At 37.9% G+C, this 25,506-nt stretch overlaps 1 protein-coding gene across 6 annotated transcripts in view; it reads left to right on the top strand.

Annotated features, from left to right (window-relative positions):
- Positions 1 to 25,506, top strand: part of rgs3a (regulator of G protein signaling 3a) — a 171,491-nt gene that overhangs the window by 29,663 nt on the left and 116,322 nt on the right. For 5 of the 6 annotated variants that reach the window (XM_084413648.1, XM_084413647.1, XM_084413646.1 and 2 more), the window contains one exon: positions 2,941 to 2,984. In XM_084413648.1, the coding sequence (XP_084269774.1) occupies positions 2,941 to 2,984 (44 nt within the window). Of the gene's footprint in view, positions 1 to 2,940; positions 2,985 to 14,553; positions 14,761 to 25,506 lie in introns of those variants that run through there. The other variant, XM_084413650.1, reaches the window with a different exon arrangement.

The raw sequence follows: 25,506 nt of genomic DNA, 5'->3' as shown, positions 1-25,506 counted from the left end.
TTCTGCGTCACGTTGTTTAAATAGCAAATGCATTTTTTGCATAAAATACAAGATTATTATTGTGTACATAAAGATATGGTGGAATCCGGCTTGTCCCGTAGATGGTCTGCTTGTGCACTTTTACCTCGCGCACGAGCAGATCCGTTTGCGTTTTGGAGACGCGTTCGGTCTTTCCACTATCAAATTCCGCCATGTAAATAGCGAATCTGCCATGGAGCATTTAAAGGGAATGGCAGATGAGACTCTGATTGGTTTAACGCACGTAAATCCCAAAACACACCCATTACTCATTAAGAGAATAGAGACAACCCTTTTAGACCATTTTTTCCCGTCGTTAAACTAGCAAAAGTGGATTCGGACACGCCCTAAGTGAACTTGCGCCCTGTGCTTTAGACCATGCGCTTAGATCGTTAAAATAGGGCCCTGTGAATGTAACCGATCTTCCCTGTACTTTAACTTTAACAGCTTATAGAGATGCTTTAAACTCAATGAGAGCGAAATAAAACCAGGGCCAGTGCAAACCCTCTTTTGCCTTTAAAAACTACTGTCAGGATTTACTAAAGACACGCAGTGAAAAATTTGCGCTTAAAAAAGGCGTGGACAGTTATTTTTGCAGCTGACCTTATTGCATATGAATTTGTAGGAGTTTCCTTTTCAGACGCAAAATTTATGGGAGGAGAGACTTTAAATAAATCATGGTGATTTACTAAGGTTTGTGCCATTATTTAACACCCCCAAAAAGCATACACACGCACACACACACACACACACACTCACTCACTCACTCACTCACTCACTCACTCACTCACTCACTCACTCACTCACTCACTCACTCACTCACTCACTCACTCACTCACTCACTCACTCACTCACTCACTCACTCACTCACTCACTCACTCACTCACTCACTCACTCACTCACTCACTCACTCACTCACTCACTCACTCACTCTTGACAGAACCCGTCGCGGAGGACCGAAAAAAAAATTAAACATGCTAGTCTTTTTATCGTGATGTCGTGAAGCATCGCAGACGCGATGTAGGTTGTCGCCCACTATGACCCACTAAATCTTGCATCCCGACGCCCGTTGTCGTTTACGAATCCCCACGACACCCTACGTCAAACGGATCGTGCCAAAATCGGCCTAAAATCGTGTAATCTGAACCAGGCATTAAACCAGACCCTAATTTACACTGTTCTTGGTAGTTGTGTTGGTCATGATGGAAATGATCCGGCTGTGTCTGTGTTCTTTAATTTGCGTGTCGACAGTAGATCACGCGCAAAACTCTCAGTTTTATTGGTTTTGCGCTCTCACGCTAATTGGCCCTCTTTAGTAAATCTGGCCCTATGTGTTTTATTAGACAGGTGAGCAACTGTTTGCATACCTTTCTTGACAGAGAAGTGATCAAACGCCACTGTAACAAAGTTCAGGAAAGAAGAATGTGGATGTTAAACGTAACTTTAATATAAACATAAACAACTGAACGAAAGGAGCGGCAGCGGCATATAAGTATTTTAAAAACTGCAACGTAAAATGTCCTAGTCTGTCCCCAGGTTCAAACCACGGTAACGTTAATAAAACTTTAATACAGTGGGAAAATTCATAAACCAAGACAACTTGCAATAATATTTACACAATAAGAAAAGAACAAAAAGATACCCGGGAACTGGGCGGCAATCAAATAAAAGACATTATCAAAACATAACCCTATAACTCATAAACCAGCACTAAACTAACTAAAAAATAGAAAATCTTGAGTATCTGAAGATACCCTAATATAAACCACACTCACTCAATCCAAACAAAAATAAAACAAATAGTTTCACCATGACTGGAGGTGGAATTGAGTCGTTGGGTAGCACACAAGACACACGTGAACATACAACACAAAATCTTAACCCACAATACACCGATTAACGGCGTCTCTTAATCGCAATCCCCCACAGAATAGCAACAGACAACGAACAAAGCATTTCTCTCGATCCGTGTCAGCATCTTCCTTTTATGGATCCTGGTGTCCACCAATTGGAAGACAGCGGAGGCAATGTCATCGGCTCCAATGATGATTGACAGGGAGCAGCACCAATGGCGCAGAGCTAAGAAAGTGAATGTAAAAGCAAACAGAAAGGGGGGGGACAAACAAACAGCACAAAACGGCACCAGCCGTATCTCATCACTGAACATGATTTCTGTCCCGTCGACTGCTTTTCATTGGCAGTGGAGGTGAAGACAACCACTCCCATGATTCCACCCTCATTCACAGCGTCATAAAGCTACGCCTTCGCTGCTGTTTTGCATAAGCGACCTCTAGCCGTGAAACTTTAATACTGTGCCTTTTAAAGGCTTAGAAGGAAAAAAAACAAGTATAAAGATACAGCTCATTTAACTCACGACATGCTCTGTTTTATATGCTTTTCAGCAATATCAGTAGGATCATACATGAAATGGAAAAGATCATACCATTATCAAATCACTGATATTATTGCAATTAATCAATTCAATAATAGATTGGATTAATTGAGAAATAAATGAAAGAAAAGGACAATTGTCTGGGATGATTGTTTGCTCAGATTGTCTTTTCTCAGGAGATTTAGCAGAGATATAAAATGAATGTTTGCTTAGATGTCCTGAATAATTTAGCGAGATCTACGCGTGTATGAGCATGTGACAGGATAACCGTCTCAGCGTAGCTAAAGATCCGGCAGGTGTCTGCACTGTACAGGACTGTACAACTGTCTCCTCTGATAACTGGTCAAATAATGGCATTAGAGAATATGAAATATTTGATCAGCCATGTTAGATTGGTTTCTCACTTCCCTTATGGGTGAATATGGCAGGGATCCGCAGTTTTGCTCCAAACCTGTTATGTTGCAAACTCTGTTGAGATTTGTGTTGCCTTTCTCAAAGCATTTTATGACCTTACATGCTTGTTTCCTCAGATCACAGTGAAGATCTGCAATTCTACTTGATCCACATGACAGAGGTGAGTTACAAAAAGGTGGTGTGCCCTCATGGAACAAAGATATATGGGATTATACTGCAAAATATAATGCAATATATTACATAATACATTTCCATACATGGGAAACTAGTGTTTTAAATAACAATAAGTGTATTACTGAATATAAAATTACATACATTATATGATATACAGGGGAAACTCGAAAAATTTGAATATCGTGCAAAAGTTCATTTATTTCAGTAATTCAACTTAAAAGGTGAAACTAATATATTATATAGAAAATTACATGCAAAGTGAGATATTCCAAGCCTTTATTTGTTATCATTTTGATGATTATGGCTTACAGCTTATGAAAATGTTCAAAATTTCTGAGATTTTGAATTGAGGGTTTGCATAAGCTGTAAGCCATAATCATCAATATTATAACAAATAAAGGCTTGAAATATCTCACTTTCGTGTAATGAGTCTATATAATATATTACTTTCACCTTTTAAGTTGAATTACTGAAATAAATAAACTTTTGCACAATATTCTAATTTTTCGAGTTTCACCTGTATTATTGTTATAATAATTATATATTATTGTCACATAATTTTTCAATATATGAGAATCATAAATTCCTTATGTATTATCCAATATATTGTAATATATTAACACAATATATAGGGAAATATATTTTCTTTTCATAAGGGTGGTGTTAAAAATATACAGCTAATTAATTTATTTTCTTTGTTTACATGTTTATAGGTGATAAACAAACTTTTTTTTGTCCCCTAATATGATTTTCACAACCCAGGCTCATTGGAAATGTACTAGACTCTGGCTACATTTCTGCAAAACTGCCAAACACACAAATACATACAAATCAGTTTCTACCTGAAATTAACACTAGTGGCACTAACTTTATTTTTATTTTTTATACACAAATTATGATACATGGGTAGATACTACTGTATGCTATGACCTGAAAATACTTTTACCATAGCGCATGATTTATAAACTAATGCATTTTAATGTTTGTATCACACAATCTGTTCCATTTGTATGACTTTTCTGATGTTGTAAACTTGCTTGACAGCTCACCTGGTGTTTGCTCAGAGCATTGTGAAACTGTAGACGCGTTTCCATTACAGATTTGCGCTAAACTTTTGCGATTATTATTATTTTTTTCGAAATGTCGTCAAAAAACGATTGCGTAATTACGGCGTTTCCATTAACCGATGTTATGCGACTAAAACTTAATTTTCTCCTCTCGCGATCAGTAAAATCATTCCAAAAATCATGGCAATGGACGTTGGTAGGTTTATGTATATCCCAGCCACTGCACTGGCCATTATTATTACTCGAAGTGTGTTTTCCAAGCATTAATGGTAAGGAACGACCCTTATTATACTTGTGAGCGGCACATATGAGGTGTTTCTGGGTGTTTCTCCCTCATATCTGCTTCGAGGTCTTGATTGTGGCATTTATTTGAGGTTAAGAATCCATTATTCCTGTAATTATTTTGTCTTATATGAATTTAATAAAGAACTCTGTCTCGTATTCTGTCCAAACACACCGCGTCGTCTACGTCAGGTGACCTGTAAATGCGCAAAAAAACTGTTTCCATTGCAGTTTTGCGAAATATTTCTTTTTCGAACTGCCTGAAAAACCTCCTCATGCGAGCGTAAAAACTTCTTTGCGATAAATGGGAGTTTTTGCGAAAATGACGTGTTTCCATTGGGCGTATTTACAATTCGCAATTTCAATTTGCGTAATTTGAAGGGTAATGGAAACGCGGCTAGTGAAACACGAGTCATGATAAAAGATCTCAAAGACTTGCTTGGCATGGTTACTTCAGCAAATGTGTTTTTGTCGCACATTTGCTTTTGTTGGCACTATTGGTTTGATTTAGTGTAGAGTTTAGTGTAGGTGTTTTTTAAAAATGTGACAAAGCATTAACCTTTTAGCGCCACTCACTGTACATTTCAATTCTGAACTGCAGCGATTGGTACTACAACTAACAGAAAAAACCTTGCCAGATTCACATTCATCTGTTTTTAATGAAACTGAAAGCACTTTTTGTCCACTTGACATTTTACTTTCACAGTGTCATGAATCCTGCAAGAAGCAAAAGAGGCCTAATATAGTTTTGCAGAAATGGCATGTTTTTCCAGTGAGCCTGGGTTGCAGATGTTTTGGTGCAACTTTTTGAAAAAAAAATTGTGTTAAATTGTGTTAAATTACATGGCATAAATTTTACTTCTCTATGAATCTCTGCAAAACTTTAATAAGAAAATAGTGTCTAAAATATTTTATCATATTACAAACGTAAAAATTTTTTATGTGCCAGAGCCACACTTTTCACACAAATAACTACAAACACTAATGACGTCACATTGGAAATGCAAAGTGTGACCTCATATTTATGGTGTGTAGTGCAAATGTTTAAACATTGTAGCTCAGGATTGCTCAAATATACTAAATCACAGCTTTAATACAATTGCAAACAGAGAATCAGTGTTTTCTTTTGAGTATGTCAGACCTCTAATTACACAGCTTAAAAAAATAATAGCATCCCTTGAGACTTCACCATGATTGTTAATGATTGCGAGTGATGTAATTACTAGCTCATTGCTGATCACAAATTTCAGGGATAGGGTTGAGAACCGCTGATCTATTAGATCAACCAGGGATGTGTTTCACGAAGTCAACTACGGTCGCAAGTTTCGTCGTTACCAACACAGTTCAACAGGACTTGGCTAACGATGCTTTTGGGAAACGCACCTCAGGGCATCTGTTGTGATGTGATGGATATTTATCAGGCTCCATCCCTGAGTAATATAATGCAGGACCGTAATTAGATTCTTCTCTCTCCCGTGTCTCAGTGGACACTCGTAATGGTAGCTGTCACTGACCAGAGAGAGAGAGAAACCCGCCCAACTTAGAGAAAAACAATCTCATTAGAGGAATAGCTCACGTGTCTGCATGTTTTTCACTCACTCTCGGCTTCCTTGTGCAATCTGTGTCCAGGTATATGGCATCTCTCTTTCTTTTGACAGGTATGATGACATTGTGGCTGTGCAGTGACTAGCAGATTCATACGTAGGAACAGGGAAAGAAATGAATGTCAGTTTTTTTAAGGACACGTTCTTTTTTTGGTTGGTATGAAAGTGGATTTCCAAACTCTGGTGTGCAGAGTTAAATGACTTTGCTTGAACTCTTGTGCCATCCGCAACTAAACTATTTGTCCTAACACGCAAAAGTACAGGCTGACCCCCTGGTTATTACTCTGTTGTGGGATGTAGATGTGATTTTTGCGGCACAATGCAGGATACATGTGAGAGAGATAAATTTACTACTATTATACCATGCAACTATTGATTTACATCAGTTGGAAAGCCTACTTGCCATCACGATGGATGATGACATGTTTTAAATCACCTATAAGCTTTGTTAATTGTGACCGGCTCTGTGACCGGCACTCAATTTGCCCCGGTTTGAGTGCTTTTTCTGTGACAGCAGCGGCTGCGGGCACATGATCTAAAGCTCAAATGTAATTGGTCGGTCCATTTCATCGCAGGGTGATGGGGGAAAAAAATCGCCCTGATTGATTGTGATCGGTGTTGATGGCTCTATAGGGATCTATTCAAGGATGCGCTAAGTGTGAAAGGCCCTTATCTGAAAATGTTTGCTTTTGTCTGATGCTGCATTCACTCTTCTAGGTCTCAGTATATGATAAGTCTAAGTTACTTTTCTGTCAGGACCACTATCGTCAAATACGATTGACAATTAGCATACAGTTTGGATTGGCGGTATGGTTTTAGTTTTTTTTTAGTTTTTTTATTGAAAGGATCCCCATTAGCTACAGCCATGCTGCAGCTATTCTTCCTGGGGTCCTGAAAAATATGTACATAAACAAAAGAAAAAAGTCATTAAAAATACAACAAATAATTGGAAAAGGTAAATACACATACACATATACACATGTATATACACATATCAACGTACATATGTACCCTCATACAGGCATGAAATATACACACATATAAAAACACATTCATACACATATGCCCACATTCATACACACGGTTCTGGGCAGCCTAGCATGGATAAGAGCAGGAGAGCAGCAATAACCCCCCCTTGGGGTAAACAGAACAGAACCAACATGAATATATGCAAATATATTTAATTCAAGATTTTAAAGTACAACATAATTAGAGAATTTATTCTGATTCAAGGGGAATCATAATGCCAAATCCTGACTGACGAGAGGTGGAGCTGGGGAGGGAGGAGGGTGATTCGCTCCTGAGAAACGCGATAGCTGCTGATAATACGGAAAGAGCTTATATATGTATACGGTGATAGGCGTCGTATTCCTATAGGTAGACGTGGATCAGCTGATGCGAGCTTGACTAACGTGACCTGCCGGAACTGACGCTACGCTTGATTATTGTCATTGGACACAATTCAACGAAATTCAGTGTGGCAATTCTCAAAAAAACAACAAAGAACACTTAAACATTGCATGTAAAGGTCACTTGACATGGATTATTTTATTTTTTTAAAATGTTTCCTGGGGTGCCCTTATAATGTTAGTATGTTTTTAAGATCACATTTTTTTATAATTTAGAAATAAAAGGCATATTTCCTAGCCTGATTTAGCCTCTGATTTGAACGCTCTGTTTGAAGGGGCGTGTCTGTGTGAGACTTCAGTGTAAACGCCCTCTGCTGTGATTGGCTGACATGCTTGCATATGAAATAGCTAGCATTACATGTGGAACTCTCTCAAATACTTTTACTATTTCAGCTATCGAGAGAAGTTTTTTAAGTATTAAGATCTATTCCCATCACATAAAAGGTTGCAGTGATGAGCATTGAGCAGATGACAGCCTGTTGATCACGTGAATGAAGATCTTATCATTGCAACAGTTTCTGCACTCTCACTAATGATTTCACCAATGCAAACATGAGGTAAATACAGTAAGAGCTTCGTTGTGCAGCGTAACAGCTGGCAGTTTTGGCAAGTGTCCAGGTAAACTTGCGCTGTGTGATTGACAGCTTGGGGATTGGAAAGGGATTGTTCTTTGATCACTTTCTGTATATATATTAATCACAGTTTAAGTAAGATTATTTTCATCCTACTAAGAGAAACGATGTGAAGTTGATCGTTTAGTCACTGGCTTGACTTACTGATGCATAAACAGTATTGAACGACTTTGAGAGAAAGATTATCTGTCTGAACTTCAAGTACACAATTACACATCAGAAATTCACGTAACCCACTGGTTCTTCAGAGGCTCGGATGAAGGAGCTAGAATTTGTACATACAAACACTGAGCAACTGCCATGCTTCGCTCGTTTGCAAGCCATGATGTCTCTCGAGGAAATCTTATCTCATTTTCTCATGGGCGGGCCAAATTCTCTTTGTCGGCAAAGAAGAGAAAGGGGAGGTGACCTTTCCCCTTATGACGACATAGGGAAGATTCCAGATTCGCCCGTCTGAGCTTTCATTTTCTCAAAAACACCCGGGGCATCAAAATGTCTAGCCACTGGGGGACCATAGCCAGGCTAGGGGAACTCATATTAATGTTAAACCTCATAAAGTGAAATTTTCATGTCATGGGACCTTTAAAGTAAATAATATAAAAAGTGTTAATGTCATGAAACCCCCGTTTCATCACTGGTCGTTCACAGCTCAGATTTGAAAAAGACTCAAGAAATGGGCGTGTAAAGATTGGGAAAAGTGGGAGTGTAGAGGATGGGAAGAGGGGAGAAAAATATGAACATAGAAAAAACATACAAATAAACAAACAAACAACAGAGTTAGGGAAACCTTGATGTATTTTAAAAATATAATGACAATAAACTCTAAAAAAAATGTATCTTTAGAGACTACTACCAACTATCATAAACAACTACGACATGCATGCCTATCTGAAGGACAACAACGCAAAGCTGAGCGAACAGCGCTGAAATGGTCTTTTGTGACTTTTGAATTCTCCACTGTGATTGGATTAAAAAGAATAATGCAGAGAAAAGCTCAGAAATGCATGACGTAGACGTATACTATTCTGCCACGGCAGCCAAAATAACATATCTCACTTTTCATGACGATGTTTTTAACTTTGCTTTTGCATTTTAAACCGGATGAATGAAATGGCTCAGAAAAAACATCAGAGAAACAAAAAAACATAAAGATTTCCCTCAATAATAAACATAGCGAGTGCTCTAGTTGTTTCCATTGACGTGCAATCTTTACATATCTAAAAAAAACACACTTTAATAACAGTAAGAGATAGATGACATGACATGATAGACCCCTGACGGTATATTGATGCACATTGATAATAAAATCACAGAGTGCTTTTTTCCTCACTTTGAGGCGCAAGAGAGGATTTGAGGATACTCGACTGTTTTGGTCTTCAAAGTGAGCAGAAAAAAGGTTCATCAGGGAGAAAAGGGTCATTACTAATTAGTGGGGGGAAATCCTAATGGTCATTAAAGGCTTTTATCACTTTCCACATGTTAGAGGAGTTTCAATGTGGCCTTCAATATGCCTTTTATACTTCTGCTTTATCCCTCTGATGCCTGATCTAAAGGCTGGATCCCGTTCTTTGAGCAGAAACTGTACTTTCCCTTCATGGCTTCTGCTTAGGGAACACTTTGATGCTTTTTGTTGTTAAAAATCTTCATTATTTGTTCATTTCACCCTACTTTTTTACAATGGCAGCCTGGCAGGAGAGAGACATCCTCCTGCACACACTAACCAAACACACACTACATTCAAAGACACACTACGGAAGCCCTGAACCGCAACATAAAAAAAAAAAAAAAATCTAGCATTTCGAGATTAAAGTCGAAATATTTTGAGAATAAAGTCGAAATATTTCGAGAATAAAGTCTTCCGTATAAATTGCGTGTGTGCTTGCCTTTATTTCACATTGCCGCACAGGCATTCATGCGTGTGCGTGCATGTGTGTGTGTGTGTAAACTGGATCTACAAAAAATAATAGCTTTTTACTTTTATCTTGGCTTTCAACTAAAGGAAAATCTACAGGTCTACCAACATGGCATTAGGCTATAGGACGTTATAAAATATACTGCGCCGGAATAGACTTTAGCCTACAGGCGAAAACTCTTTTCAGACTGGATCAAGATATCCAGCTTTATGAATGAATGAATGAATGAATGAATGAGGCTTTCATATGTCTACTGTAGGCCTACACTTAAAATCGCTTTACAATCATTTCAGGGAATCTCTCCTCAACCACCACCAGTGGTTATTATATTTGAGGAAATCACGGGATCCGGCCAAATGATTGGATACAGAATGATGCACTTAAAATGTATCAAGAACGTATGGTGAAGAGGGAGACAGTGCGGTTACTGTTAAGTGTTCTTGACCCAGATAGTGTTGCCTATTATTGACGAGCACGAAAACACGTCAAAACACTGCCACATAAAGTTTCGACCAGATTGTGAACCTACTCCGGCGGAGTCTGTGCTCGTCTATAGGCAAAGCCATGGTAATGCATGTTGGTAGATTGGCACCTGTCGAATTTTCTTTTTGTTGAAAGTCCAGATAAAAGTAAAAAGCTACTATTTTGCGTAGATCCATGTCCGAGGCAGTTCGACTTCACAAGCGCATTTCTTTACACACACACACAAAAAATCAGAATTGAAAACACGCCCTCTGCGCCAGTTGACGCGCGTTGTTATGAATGCACACACGCAGCTTTTACGGAAGACTGTATTCTCGTAATGTTTCGACTTTATTCTCGAAATGTTGCGACTTTAATCTCGAAATGTTTCGACTTTCATCTCGTAATGTTTCGCCTTTATTCTCGAAATGTTTCGACTTTAATCTCGTAATGTTTCGCCTTTATTCTCGAAATGTTGCGACTTTCATCTCGAAATGTTGCGACTTTAATCTCGTAATGTTTCGCCTTTATTCTCGAAATGTTTCGACTTTAATCTCGTAATGTTTCGCCTTTATTCTCGAAATGTTGCGACTTTCATCTCGAAATGTTGCGACTTTAATCTCGTAATGTTTCGACTTTATTCTCGAAATGTTTCGACTTTAATCTCGTAATGTTTCGCCTTTATTCTCGAAATGTTGCGACTTTCATCTCGAAATGTTGCGACTTTAATCTCGTAATGTTTCGACTTTATTCTCGAAATGTTGCGACTTTAATCTCAAAATGTTTCGACTTTAATCTCGAAATGTTTCGACTTTCATCTCGAAATGTTTCGACTTTAATCTCGTAATGTTTCGACTTTATTCTTGAAATGTTGCGACTTTAATCTCGTAATGTTTCGACTTTATTCTCGAAATGTTGCGACTTTAATCTCGAAATGTTTCGACTTTAATCTCGAAATGTTTCGACTTTCATCTCGAAATGTTGCGACTTTAATCTCGAAATGTTTCGACTTTCATCTCGAAATGTTGCGACTTTCATCTCGAAATGTTGCGACTTTCATCTCGAAATGTTTCGACTTTCATCTCAAAATGTTGCGACTTTCATCTCGAAATGTTGCGACTTTAATCTCGTAATGTTTCGACTTTATTCTCGAAATGTTGCGACTTTCATCTCGAAATGTTTCGACTTTCATCTCGAAATGTTGCGACTTTCATCTCGAAATGTTGCGACTTTCATCTCGAAATGTTGCGACTTTAATCTCGTAATGTTTCGACTTTATTCTTGAAATGTTGCGACTTTAATCTCGTAATGTTTCGACTTTATTCTCGAAATGTTGCGACTTTAATCTCGAAATGTTTCGACTTTAATCTCGAAATGTTGCGACTTTCATCTCGAAATGTTGCGACTTTAATCTCGTAATGTTTCGACTTTATTCTTGAAATGTTGCGACTTTAATCTCGTAATGTTTCGACTTTATTCTCGAAATGTTGCGACTTTAATCTCGAAATGTTTCGACTTTAATCTCGAAATGTTGCGACTTTCATCTCGAAATGTTGCGACTTTAATCTCGAAATGTTGCGACTTTCATCTCGAAATGTTTCGACTTTCATCTCGAAATGTTTCGACTTTCATCTCAAAATGTTGCGACTTTCATCTCGAAATGTTGCGACTTTAATCTCGTAATGTTTCGACTTTATTCTCGAAATGTTGCGACTTTCATCTCGAAATGTTTCGACTTTCATCTCGAAATGTTGCGACTTTCATCTCGAAATGTTGCGACTTTAATCTCGTAATGTTTCGACTTTATTCTCGAAATGTTGCGACTTTCATCTCGAAATGTTTCGACTTTCATCTCGAAATGTTTCGACTTTCATCTCGAAATGTTTCGACTTTCATCTCGGAATGTTTCGACTTTATTCTTCAGGGCTTCCGTAACACGCAAATAAAATATTGAAAAAATATTGAAGAAATAAAGAGCTTTCTTTTCAAGAATTATTTAAAGTACTCATTACCAGTATCATAGAGAAAGAAACAAAAGATAGATGTGTCAGTTATTTCTAAAAACCATAAGCATTTCTTTCCTCTGGGGACATTAAGGAAAATACATTTAGATGGTCTATGTTACAGGTTGATATTGCAAAGCTTATTTAAGATAAGCTCCTGTTAATCCTAACAAAGATATGTAAATAAATATATTTCTGAAATGACCACTCTCGAAGTGTGTGGCATGGTAATTTATATGACAGTGGTATGTTTGTCTTGACGAAATAGATCTGCTGCTGCTGTTGTTAAATACACACACGCTGCTGTGAGCAAGAAAGACGTTCTGCTGCTGAACAAACAAACAGAGCAGACATGAATTAGCCGCAGCAGATCTGTACAGGTGGAGCTGGGGAACGGGGAGGGTTTCTGAGAGCACTTGCAGTGCTACAGATAATGCTAACCAAGTATTTGAAGGTTGAGCAGCGAGCTCATTGGCTACTGATACAGCAGGAACCAGTCAGCTGTGCCCTATAGACCTTATGTAGCCCTGCCCCTTTTCAGCGCTGTGCTTGTCTTTTGTGTTCCGGTTTGTATTTCCACAGCGATCTTACGAATTTATGAATGAACTGCCCGTTTTAAAATCTTCCCGGTCTACTGACTGTCACGTTACGCTAAATAGAACCCAAGCGCAGACAGTAACTTTCACAAAACACGGTTTATTTACAACCGGAAACAAAAACCCACGATGGGGCAAACAAACACTAACTAGACTTGACAATAAAACAGAACTGGAACATTCACAGACAGACCACAATACTCACAGAACCAAATGTTAACAAGACGAACCAGCACTGAGGAACAAACACCGGGAGCTTACATAGAACACATAATTACAAAGGTACAGGTGACACTGATGAACATTAATACTAACGAGGGAACAAGGGACGTGGTAAGGACACATGATCACAATCACAGGTGACGCTAATACAACATTAACAACATGGAAACGAGGCAAAACACAAGACAATGCAAACACATAGTCAAAACAACTGGCCATGTGTTTGCACACAAAACAAGAGACAAATACATGACACTGACATATGCTAAGACATCTCATTTAAACATTACAATGCTCGTGATAACTTTCGTTAACTCTACAATAAGTAAATCCACTTGACCAGCTAATTACTCTTCCACAGCGATGCCATAGAAATATACAGAGCTAACGCTAAAACGGAAGTTCAAAGACAATAGTCTAAAGATGTCTGCGCACATGTTTCTCTGGCGCATGAGGTCTATAGAGAATGATCACAAGCAGATTGAGTGAAGGGCCTATCAGCCAGCGCTATCTTAAGTTTTATGACAGAATTTGCATTTCAATGAACTTCACGCCTGGTTTGTAGTAAAGGCCATTTAACAGCCACGATGAGTTTAATATGGGACATCAGCGCTTGACATTACCACCCGCCAACCTGCCAAATGTGTGTGTATTTCAGCAATGTGTAACGCAGTCACTCCTACTAGCTTGATGGGTTGAATTTTATATATAATATATACATTTTTCAATTGTAGTCTTTTAAAAGAGCACCTGAAATAATAAACTAAGTGCAATGTAGTGTTTTCAAAAAAATATTGACACTGAAATATCTGAAACGCTTGCAATAGTCATTTTCCGCAGAATAGATACTCTCTCTCATCTCTCCGACAGCGAGTGAGGAGAGGCGGGTTTGTGTGTAACTCGTTTAATTCGCTCTGGATGAATATTGTTGGTGTTTCAGGGCTTGAATTTCGGCGTTATTTATTGCAATATACACAGTAAGTTATGTTTTTAGTGAGACAGAAAACGCATGTGTAACAGTATAATAGATCCGTGCGTCAGGTCTTAAAGTGACAGCAGCCTAATATACATGATGCCAAATTATGAGATAATTTTAAAAACATCTATATGGCAGTTTTTCATGATATAAAAAATCTAAATGTTCAGGGCAGCTTTGAGTACTTTTTTCAATTAACAGCAAAATCGTAGTTTGTACAATATGCTTTTTTTTTTTTTTTTACTGACATTGTTAGAGCAGTACTTTTACTTTTACCTGTAAATTTGTAAAATCCTTCTTTACAGCCCTAAAATAAACCCTGGCTATGATGTATCAAAAGAGTTTGTCATGGGTTGGATTAAAATGGATTACACAATCCAAAAGATCATCAGATCAAAATGTGCTCTGACATGGACTGCAGAAGTCTGAATGGGAACACATTTCCTCGGCTGGGCTATAGTCGTTTGCCTCTGAAGGCCTGGGGAACGTGTGTATGTGCGTATCTCGTCTCCACCCCCTGACTCTCAGATGCTGCGGTGTAAAGCCTGCGCTGATCCCTCACTCCAGGCTGACCGATGAGGATCTGCAGACGGGAGGTAAGAGGCATCTGTTGGTTTTCACGTGTTGACGAGGACGTGTTTTCCCTGGAAAAATGTGCACTGCTGTCCGGGGGCAGACTGTGTGGAGGTTGATTGGGTTTACAGCTCAGAAATGGGAGACATTTTTGTGTGAAAACCGATAATATTTGTGAGTATTTTCACAATTCTCAAGTTCTCCTCAGCTTTTGGCGTTTGATTAGGTCTGATTATTGTGGGTGAGATGTAGTGTGATGGATTATGTTTGTAAGCACTGTTAGAGTTTTATGTTGTGTTATGTATAACATTTTGGTCCGTTTTTATGGTTTTGAAGGTGCTTTGTAAATAAATTTGGAGTTTTTATGCATTTGTAAAATCTTGGCTTGATAAATGTTTGGGTAAAAAAAAAAGTATGTTAGTGAAAAGACCCAGAAGTGTTGCACTGCCAAAAATGATTTTCTTACTTATAGTATTTTTGTCTTGTTTTCTGTCTAAATATCAAATAAATCAAGATTCATTTTCTATACAAGTAAAATTACGTTGATATTATGTCTCATTTTCTTAAAAAAATAAATAATAATTCTAAATGTAGTTTTTGCTTAAAACAAGCTAAAATATCTGCCAATGGGGTAAGAAAAATAATCTCAATTCAAACAGAAACAAGATCATTTAAGATTATTTTTCTTACCCCATTGGCAAATAATTTAACTTGTTTTAAGCAAAAACTCACTTAATTTAGATTTTTCTCACCCAGAAACCAAGACATAATATCTTATGCCATTTTACTTGTAAATTCATCTTGATTTAGGAATTTTTTCATATTTGGACTGGAAACAAGACCACACCACTACTATAGAATCACTTTCAGAACGATTTTTTCCCAGCTGGTTAACAATGACAGCCAATCAGAACCCACCAAACTTTAAAGAGCTGGAGCATTTAAAGCAGCGGACGACAATACGTAGTATAAACAGAAATTCTGTCCGCTGGTGTGAACGCTAATATAGTTATCTTTCATTCTTGGTGTGAATGGGCTTTGTGCTACAAGTAACCTCAAGTTGTGTGGTTTGTTGTTTCTACTGAGCTTTTTTGCTTGGCAAACCCATAAACTGACATTGATGGATGGACTTTAGCTGTATCTAGAGACCAAAATATCTAGAGACATGGGCGTTTAGATAGGCAAGCATCTAACACCATTTAATCGAGGCACAGGGAAGCACCACTCGCATTTTCTTCAGTCAATCTAGTTTACCTAAAAAGGAGCTGGCACCAAATGAAGAACAAAAACTAATTAATCATTATGCTCACTAGAACTTTTTCTGTAAAATGTCTAACAAAATCAGATTTTGTTCAAAATCAAAATCAAAATCAAATCAGAGCAGATTTCTGTTTTGTTTTTTACCTCTAGGTTAGTAGTTTTCTCACAGCATGCTGCAGAAAAAAGATGATGCCAGTGTTTTATATCAAATTACTTGTCTAGAGTATTTTCCTTTTTTTTTCTTCTAGAAAATGCTCACTCACTCACCGTTCCTCCAATGTCTGTAATATCCAAGATTCAAAAACAATTTAAAGTCAGCATGAAACAGAAGTTGCGATCGTCTTTTCTTCTCTGTTGTGACGTATATCGAGTGAAACGGCTTCTGGAACAAGAACAAATGTAGGGCGGGGCTTGATCATTTTAATGGGGAATTGATTGGATGGTTGTGGTTTGCTATTGGTTGATCTCATGTGAGTGACAGGTTGCCCCGCCCTCATCATCAGAGATAGTGCCGCAAGAGGAAAGGGAAGTTATTTTTATTCAAGATTATGAGGTGCATGAAGAATAATAAAAAAAATGATGTACATGATAAACCATTTATAATAAATACTGCAATATTCCATGGAAATGTTGACTTCACAGTGACCTCAAGGGTTAAAAATGTTCCAGTGCTCTTTTGCTGTTATCTCTGCTTTTCTCAGAAGCATTAGTCTAATAAATGGATCTGATGGGCGTCTCTTATCTCAGGCCACAATCGCTCGGCACCCCACATGTATGCTGGCAAGCAGTCAGGTTATTTTAGCATCAGGAACAGGAGTCAACCTAGATTTAAACAAGACAGAGTTGGAGCGCAGGAGGAGTGAGAGTGCAGATTTGTTTTACATTTTGCTCTGTGTCACTAACTAAATTACATCATTAAATTACAGGACGTTCAGTAGTGTGACAGCAGCTCAGCTCTCTTCATAATGTAGAGGTCTAGAAGCACTAAAGGCTACTTTGCTGTTTTATGTATGTAGCTTTAGGCAACATTTATTTGAGCTAACCGGTTGGTTCGTCCTGGGTGATTGATGAGGCTTCGGCAGTTAACCCTGCTGGTAGGTGTAATAACTAATCCGTCCTTCGGATGAGACGTTAAACCGAGGTCCTGACTCTCTGTGGTCATTCAAAATCCCAGGATGTCCTTCGGAAAAAGAGTAGGGGTGTAACCCCGGCATCCTGGCCAAATTTGCTCCTTGGCCTCTATCCATCATGACCCCCTAATCATCCCCATATACTGATTGGCTTCATCAGTGTCTCCTCTCCACCAGTAAGCTGGTGTGTGGTGGGCGTTCTGGCGCAATATGGCTGCCGTCGCATTGGTCTGTCTGCACATTGGTGGTGGGTGAGGAGACTCCCCCTTCCATATGTAAAAGCGCTTTGAGTACCTAGAAAAGCGCTATATACAGTACTGTGCAAAAGTCTTAGGCATGTTAATGCCTTCCTGCAAAGCTACCTGAAAAACTATGCGCAAGTGTACCTGGACAAAAGCCGTTTTAAACGCAAAGGGTCGTTACACCATATATTGATTTGAATAAGTTAATAGAAGTTAAATCATTAACATGCCTAAGACTTTTGCACAGTACTGTAAATGTAACGAATTATTATTATAACTAATATGCAGAAAATAAATAAATAAATAATAGCTTGGCCTTCATTGATGCACTCTCAACCTTCACTTTCAACATTCATTCTCAACATGAAGCACTTTGTGACTGAAAGTAACAGATTATGAGGCGCTGATTGCTTAGTGGTAAAAGGCAACAACCCGCAGCTCGGCAGTGTCAGTTAATGGGTGGTCATAAATGTAATCTTGGTAAGATGAGTGTTTGACAGCATCAATTATTCATTGTGTTCTGAGACTGTAATCTACCCATAACATCTAAGCATAGTTAGTTCGATAAACAGCTCTATTCTCCTGGGCATCTTTTTGCAGTTCAGTCAGCCTTTAGTGCACTGATATATTACAGATGCCTCTGTTTTTTTTTTGCTTAGTTGTGTTTTCAGGGAAGTGTGTGGTTATTAGATTCTATGGCCCTTGTCAGCAAATTTGCCAGGTTGATGGTTGCCATCTGTAGTGCTTTGGCAGTGGAATGTTCTGAGATCTCTTTTGCCCCTGTTTGATCCCATAGGATTTGTTACCAAACTAGCAAGCCGATATTCTAATAAGCATAAAAAACAGCACATAACGGACGTTTAGGTAAAACGAGAGAGTCTGAGATTGCCATATGAAAGATAGATTCATTGATGCCTTATATGTTGTGCAAAACAAGACACAGTGACTATAAAAAGTCTACACACCCCTATAAAAACAGCTGATTTAATGTAAGAATGAATCCAAGATAATTTTTTTTATATTTTAATAAAAACAAAATCAGGTTGTACCAATGTGAACACGCCTCAACTAATACTTGGTAGAAGCACCTTATGCTTTTATTTCAGCAGCCAGTCTTTTAACAGGAATCTATAAACAAAGTCCTGTAGTCAATCATTTTATCCCTTCAAACTTCCTTGAAATAAAATTGTCATGCCTTTAAAATAGCTTGAATTTAACTCGACACCCTTGCCTCATTTGGTATACGTGGTTCTCTGAATATGCAAATGAGCCCTGCCTCCACTCACTCTCTCAGCTCAGAGATCCACTCGTTGACGATCACACGTTGATCTGATTGGTTACAAGGTAGTTTGTGACGTCAACGATTTCAAAGCGTGTTTTTGAGACTGTCTTTGGTTCACTGCAGTTTTAAGGAGAAAACACTCAGCAATGGTGTCGACTTATGAATTTACACATGGTTTGTCTTAAAGCAGATTAAAAACACCACATAGACATATAAACAATATTAAAAGCTGGATTTTCACCACAGGGGGACTTTAACATCTCGATTTGTCAAGCTGTCAAGAAGGCTCCTGCATCTGTGCAACCATACATAGGACAAGCAGTTTGGAAAATGGATGGATGTATTTGTCAATTGTTTCCCACTCTTCCTTAAAAGAGCTTCAGATCGATCAAAATATCCTGTCTACAGCCTGTCTACACGTTTTTTTCGAATGGATTTACATCTGGGATCTTACTCAGCCATTCTTCTTCTGAAGCAATGAACTAGATATGTGTTATGAAGCTGAAAGATGAAATTCATATTCATCATCCACTTTGAAATGGAGGCTGGCAGAATTTGTGGCAAAATGGTCCGGTATTTGGCTTTGCCCATGATCTCTTCTATCTTGACTTCTGCTCCAGTTTCAGCTGAAGAGTAGCAGTGATTCTTGTCCCAGAATGCTTCATCATGAGGGTTTGCACCAGATGTTTTGGCCAAAAAGTTTGGCTTGGTTTCGTCAGACCATTGGTTTTCCCAAAATTTAGGTGGGCTTAGATGATGCTGTTGTCTTGCCATCCTACCCTATTTCCCAGACAAAGAATACAGGTTATTGTTAACACACACAGCAAGTGACCATACTTTCCTCTGCTGCTTTAATGTTGCTGGAAGTCTTTTGGCAGCCTCACTGATAACTTTAAATACTGCAGTGCAGATCTTCTGGCCAACCTTTCAGTAAGCAGGAACTGCACCATCTTTCCTCAATACACTCCCACAAGCGTTTGCTTCTTCTCGCCGGGTTTTGATTACTGAATGAACATAACCTGGATGTTCCTTCACAAAGAAACTTCACACGTTGTTCCTCTTTAATGAAATGAGCTGCTAACCTCCACCTGATCTGCTGAAATCATCACAAATGTCTGAAGACACGCCTCTTCCACAAGCACTTAAGTAATCCAACAAACATAAACAAAGACACTTACTATAACTCATAGTTTATATCCAACAATTATAATAGTAATACAAATATTCTCTCTCTGCATTTTACCTACACTCTAGATTGTGTACAAATTTAGCTTAAACTTTAACTTAGCATAACTTACTGTATGTTGATTTGGATAAAACCATCTGAATGTGATAATCATAGTACAATTGTCTATATCAACATACCGATCCCACTTTATATTAGGTGTCTTTAACTACTGTGTTCTAACATTTGAAATTAATCATTTGATACAATGCACTTATTTTTACGTTGTACTTATATAAACAAATGCCTGCATGTAATTACATCTGTAATTAGTTTCTGTAATTACATCTATAATTACACTGTTGAGCCTTCCCTTACTCCTTAACCAACCCTTAAAGGGCTGGTGTAATGCCCTTTTCATAAGATGTAAAATAAGTCTCTGATGTCCCCAGAATGTGTATGTGAAGTTTTAGCTCAAAATACCCCACAGATATGTTTATATAGCATGTTAAAATTGTCACTTTTTGAGGGCGAGCAAAAACGCACCGTTTTTGTGTCTGTCCCTTTAAATGCAAATGAGCTGCTGCTCCCGGCACAGGGGGCGGAGCTACAACAGCTTGCACTCATACTGAAAATTCCTAAAACTTTTAACCTTTTATGTTCAAACCGGAGTCAGACAATGATGGAGAGACTCTAGAAGAAGTGACAACATGTAGAAGCAACAAGACATTTCTGAATGGTTAGTTGATGGATTTAAGTAGCTCATATGAGTTATCTTCTAGTCATTGATTAGCATATTCTGTCTTGATAATCTATAAATCGTGTTCTCGGGGGCGGGTTTATGTAAATTTTAGGGTTGGTGATGTCACTAACCCGGGAGGAATGTTGTGTAGTCTCTACCAGCTGTTTGTTGTAGTCCTTAAAAAGCGATTTCTTTAAAAGAAAATATCTCCCTTTGCTTTGAACTTTGAGCGTTGTAACTTTGCAGATGTTGTTTATGCTCAAACAGCAACATTACACACGAACTAAAGTTAGAAAAGTGAAATCATAATCAACCACCCCTTTAAACCAACCCATACCACCAAACCTGTGCCTAATCGTACCCGTATCCCACCTCAAAAGCAGCACAAGTGTTTTGCAATATAATATGAACACAATTATGCTTATTTTTTTGATGCAAGTACATAGTAGTTAAGGACACCTAATATAAAGTATGACCAAAATACCATTGAAAACTATTACCACCTGATACTATCACTGTACCATGGTACAACCACAGTACTAATTTGTAAGTAAAAAGTTGATGCTGATTTTAAAAGTGGTTCAACTCCAGCAGAGGTGACTTTCAAATATACTTGTATGATGTTCAAGCATTAGCTTGGCCTTGTTTCTAAAAGAGTAGCTACCTTGGAGACCAACAGCTTTAGCTTTCTGGTGAAATAGCCCACCACAAGAGAACAAAGTTCGTTTGTTTCATATCAAATCCTGTAGATGGACCACAGTGGGTTTTTTGATGGCCACTGCTACAAAATAATTACAAAACAAGGTACCAATGATTAGCTATATTTCATATCGATTTCCTTAAAGGGATGGTTCGGAGTAAAATCAACCTAGGGTCCTTTGCACCATGACCTCGAGCCAAGCACCCCCCAGAAACCTTTTTTCCCTTGGTCGAACATTATTAAAGTTAGAGCTTATTTAGAGATATCAGCCGGATGGCTTAGTGCAGGCGCTAATGGATCCAAGGCTGTATCTCGTAAATTACCCCACTAATAATGTCCAGAATGGCACCAAACTTCTACAGTAGTACAAATAGGTTCTGTACTCATAAAACGAGGCATTGGAAAGTTTGTAAGAACATCAGGAGTTTATTTAAATAACACTTGCCTGATGACTCATGTTACCGCTAACCCGGACGTCGACGTCACTTCAGTGGTTTGGGAAAAGCACATATTTACGTAATTTACGAGATACATCATAGGATCCATTAGCGCCTGCACTAAGCCATCCGGCTGATCTCTCTAAATAAGCTCTAACTTTAATAATGTTCGACCAAGGGGAAAAAGGCTTCTGGGGGGTGTTTGGCTCGACGTCATGGTGCAAAGGACCCTAGGTTGAACCGTCCCTTTAAAGGGGTAGTTCACACAAAAATAAAAATTCTGTCATTAACCACTTCGGCTTTGCAACATATTTTGGATTTTTTAGAGAATTAGGCATATCTGAATTTAAAAGAGTGTCCTACCCACATACATTGGAGTAAATGGATAAAAATGGTCTAATTTTACAGAAAACACTCAGAATTTTAACACAGTTGTGGAATATTGCATGTTATTGTATTTTTTCACAATTGTATGATAAACACATATAAAAACATATTACTCACCCTCATGTCGTTCCAAAGCCGTAAGACTTTCGTTCATCTTCAGAACACAAATGAAGATCTTTTTGATTAAATCTGAGAGATTTCTGTCCCTGCATTGACAGCTACGCAACTACCACTTTGACGCTTCGAGAAGTTCATAAAGAGATCATAACTAATCCATATGAATCGAGTGGTTTAGTCCAAATTTTCTGTAGAGACTCGATCGCTTTATACGATGAACAGATTTAATTTAGACTTTTTATTCACATAGAAACATTGATCAGCGAACACAAACAGAAGCTCAACCGAACCTGCTTGACGCACGAGAACAAACCTCATTGGTTCTTGCAGAAGCTCAAACATGCTTCGTAACACGAGAATGAATCTCATTGGTTCTCACACGTCAAGCGAACATGCTTAGGCTTCCGTTGGTCTGATGTGTGAGCTGATGAATGTTTATAAGTGAATAAAAGCCTAAATTCAATCATACCTGTTTCTGCATCACACGGATGCTCTTGAGTTGTGATTTAACAGTTATGCTAATGTGCCACAGCCGGTGTTCCCGGTCCAAGACTCTGGATGAAGAGACCGGCAGCAGCTGGGAAATGTTGAACAGAAGTCTCTCGGTCCCCGAGGCTGCCAGATGCAGTTTATATCTGAGCTGTGGATCTGGCTGATGGTTGTTCAGGAACACATTTCTGGGATAGGACGTCCCCAGTTACTCTGTTTTGGGACGGAGGCTGTGTGAATTTGCTAATCTTTTGTCATCTCAGTGGAATAGTTGGATGTTGGATGACTTCTTAGAGTCCTGTTTCATAAACCCCATTTAATGTAAAAGCATGTGATCATTTTATTAAAGTGTCAGTCAAAGCATCGCAACATGAGTTCAGATTTTTCCCATGTGATTATGGACGGTTATGGTGCTTTAAAGAAGAGAATCATCCAAAAAATGTCATCTATACATCACTATCCACTTTCAGTGTATGCAAAGGAGACATTCTTCCTAACATTTCCCTTTGTGAAAATGAAAGAAATGACACAGGGATGAAATAACATTTTTGTTGGTGAGTAAATGATTGTGTTTTGCGAAACTGTTCCTTGATTCTCTCAAAGATGACATCATCTGCACTGGGTATAAGGAGCTTTATAGGGACTGATGGTCTCCGACCGCTTTATTAAGTTGAAATGATGGATTGAGGAGAATGACTTGTATTGATTTTGGTGTTGTGCTGAGAAGCCACTGCGTTTCATCTCTCTGCAGACAATAACAGATCGGCTTCCTCTAGCATCTGTGCTTTTCTATCTGACAGCGGGGGAATATACAGTAAATATATCAAAACTTCATCCGTGACGCATGACGTGGTGTTAAGATCTAGATCGGATGATCTGTATACAACTGCTCAGGGGAGACACTGCAGTGTTTACACCTGGCACACTGAAAAGAAAAAAACGTAAAAAATATGGTTGCAACATTTTAAGTTTTTCAGATTTACCTCACAGTTTACAGTAAAAAAACAAAAACGATATTTCATTAACTAAAATAGTGTTAACCCTTTCATGCATGAATTATGATAACCTCAGTCAGGATTTTTTTCCCTATGTGTTTTTATTGCTCTTAGGGCATGAAAAACAAGATTTGATTTTTTTTTTTTTTTTTTACACATTTTTCAAAGAGATTTTCAGATGTCCACTTGAGTGGACAGCATGCGTTTATGGTTTAAACTGAAGAGATATTGTATTAAATATAATACAATAATCAAAACAGATAAAGTATGTGTATTTAACAAACTAATCAATAAAATTATATCAAATCATCTGAAAACTATAAAATATATACACTCTAAAAACTACTGGGGTCAAATATGGACTAACCCAACGTTGGGTTAAAAAATGCAATTTAAAAATGGACAAATTGCATTTTGGACAAAATCAAAAATGGACAAAAATGCAATTTAAAAATGGACAAATTGCATTGGTTACATAAAAAATGTAAACCAACGGCTGGGTTTGTCCATTTTTAAATTGAATTTTTGTCCATTTTTGATTTTGTCCAAAATGCAATTTGTCCATTTTTAAATTGCATTTTTTAACCCAACGTTGGGTTAGTCCATATTTGACCCCAGTAGTTTTTAGAGTGTATATATTTAACACAACCCAGCATTTTTTAGAGTGTACAAAAAATATAAATGCGAAATATTGCAAAGGCACTTGAACTTCATACAAGTTCATGCAACTTGTAAAATTTAACTGTGATGTGACTCATTAGATATTGCTTGATGCTGCAATATTTCTTTTACCTACAAGAGTCTCCTAGGATAGAAGGAATGAGTGGATATTCCGGAGCAACTTGGCATTTCTGACTGACCATTGGCCATCTTGGTTTGGAGGGGGAAAAAATCGACACACAACGGCTTGCCACTTGGTGGCAATGTATAGGATGATGCACAAGAGTCCACTGTAGAGGTTGATGTGCAACTTTGCCATACAAATCCATGCATTTGCAAAAAAAATGCTTTTTGAATAGCTGTCCACTGTACTGACCACTATGCGTGAAAGGGTTAATATACCAAATTTGCTAAAATCAGTTTGTCAACCACCTAATCAAGGTGGTAAAGAGAAAATCACACAATGAATCAAAGTTTATCACAAGTATTTCCACAAGCTTAATTGCTACAAATATAAATATTAAAGTGCACACAAATACAAAACACATTTAACAATATAAGAAGCAACATAAAACCCTAATGTACTGTATATAACTGATAAGAAAAACTTTTTTTTCCCTCGTAAATTATATAAAGAAATTATGTTTAACAGTATTTTTCTGTAAATTTACTTTTAAATGTCTTATTAGATCAATTACAGTGTCTGACCATTTGAGGTAACTTAACAGGTTTTTACTGTTGCATTTTGACAGTCACTTACCATTAAAGTTGCGATCTGACTTGTAATCAGATTTCAAGGAGTCGGTCTCTGATTTCTTGACTTTGTTCAGAAAGTAAGTCACTGTTACTGCAGATTGATAAAGCACAAAAAAAAGAAAGAAAACTGTTCGGTGAATCATTTCTAATTATCGAAATCAATTCCAAATATAGCCGAATTTAAATGCAAGCACAAAGTCAGTGTTTTGAGCATAATTAATATGTGTGCTTTAAATGATCTGCGTCTGCCTGTCGTTCCTGCCAAACCAAATACTGCAAGCTGCCCTTCCAGCCAGCACAACTAAGCCTCTGCAGATGATCCAGGATATGGCAGCGAATCTGATCTCCAATAAACCAAAGAGAGACATGTCTCACCTCTCCTGTGTCCCAATTCACCTACCTATACT

The sequence above is a fragment of the Rutilus rutilus genome (assembly GCF_951802725.1).
Source record: "Rutilus rutilus genome assembly, chromosome: 7".
In the NCBI taxonomy this organism is placed as follows: Eukaryota; Metazoa; Chordata; class Actinopteri; order Cypriniformes; family Leuciscidae; genus Rutilus; species Rutilus rutilus.
Note: the sequence above shows the minus strand (reverse complement) of the source record. Positions and strands in the feature narration are given on the sequence as shown.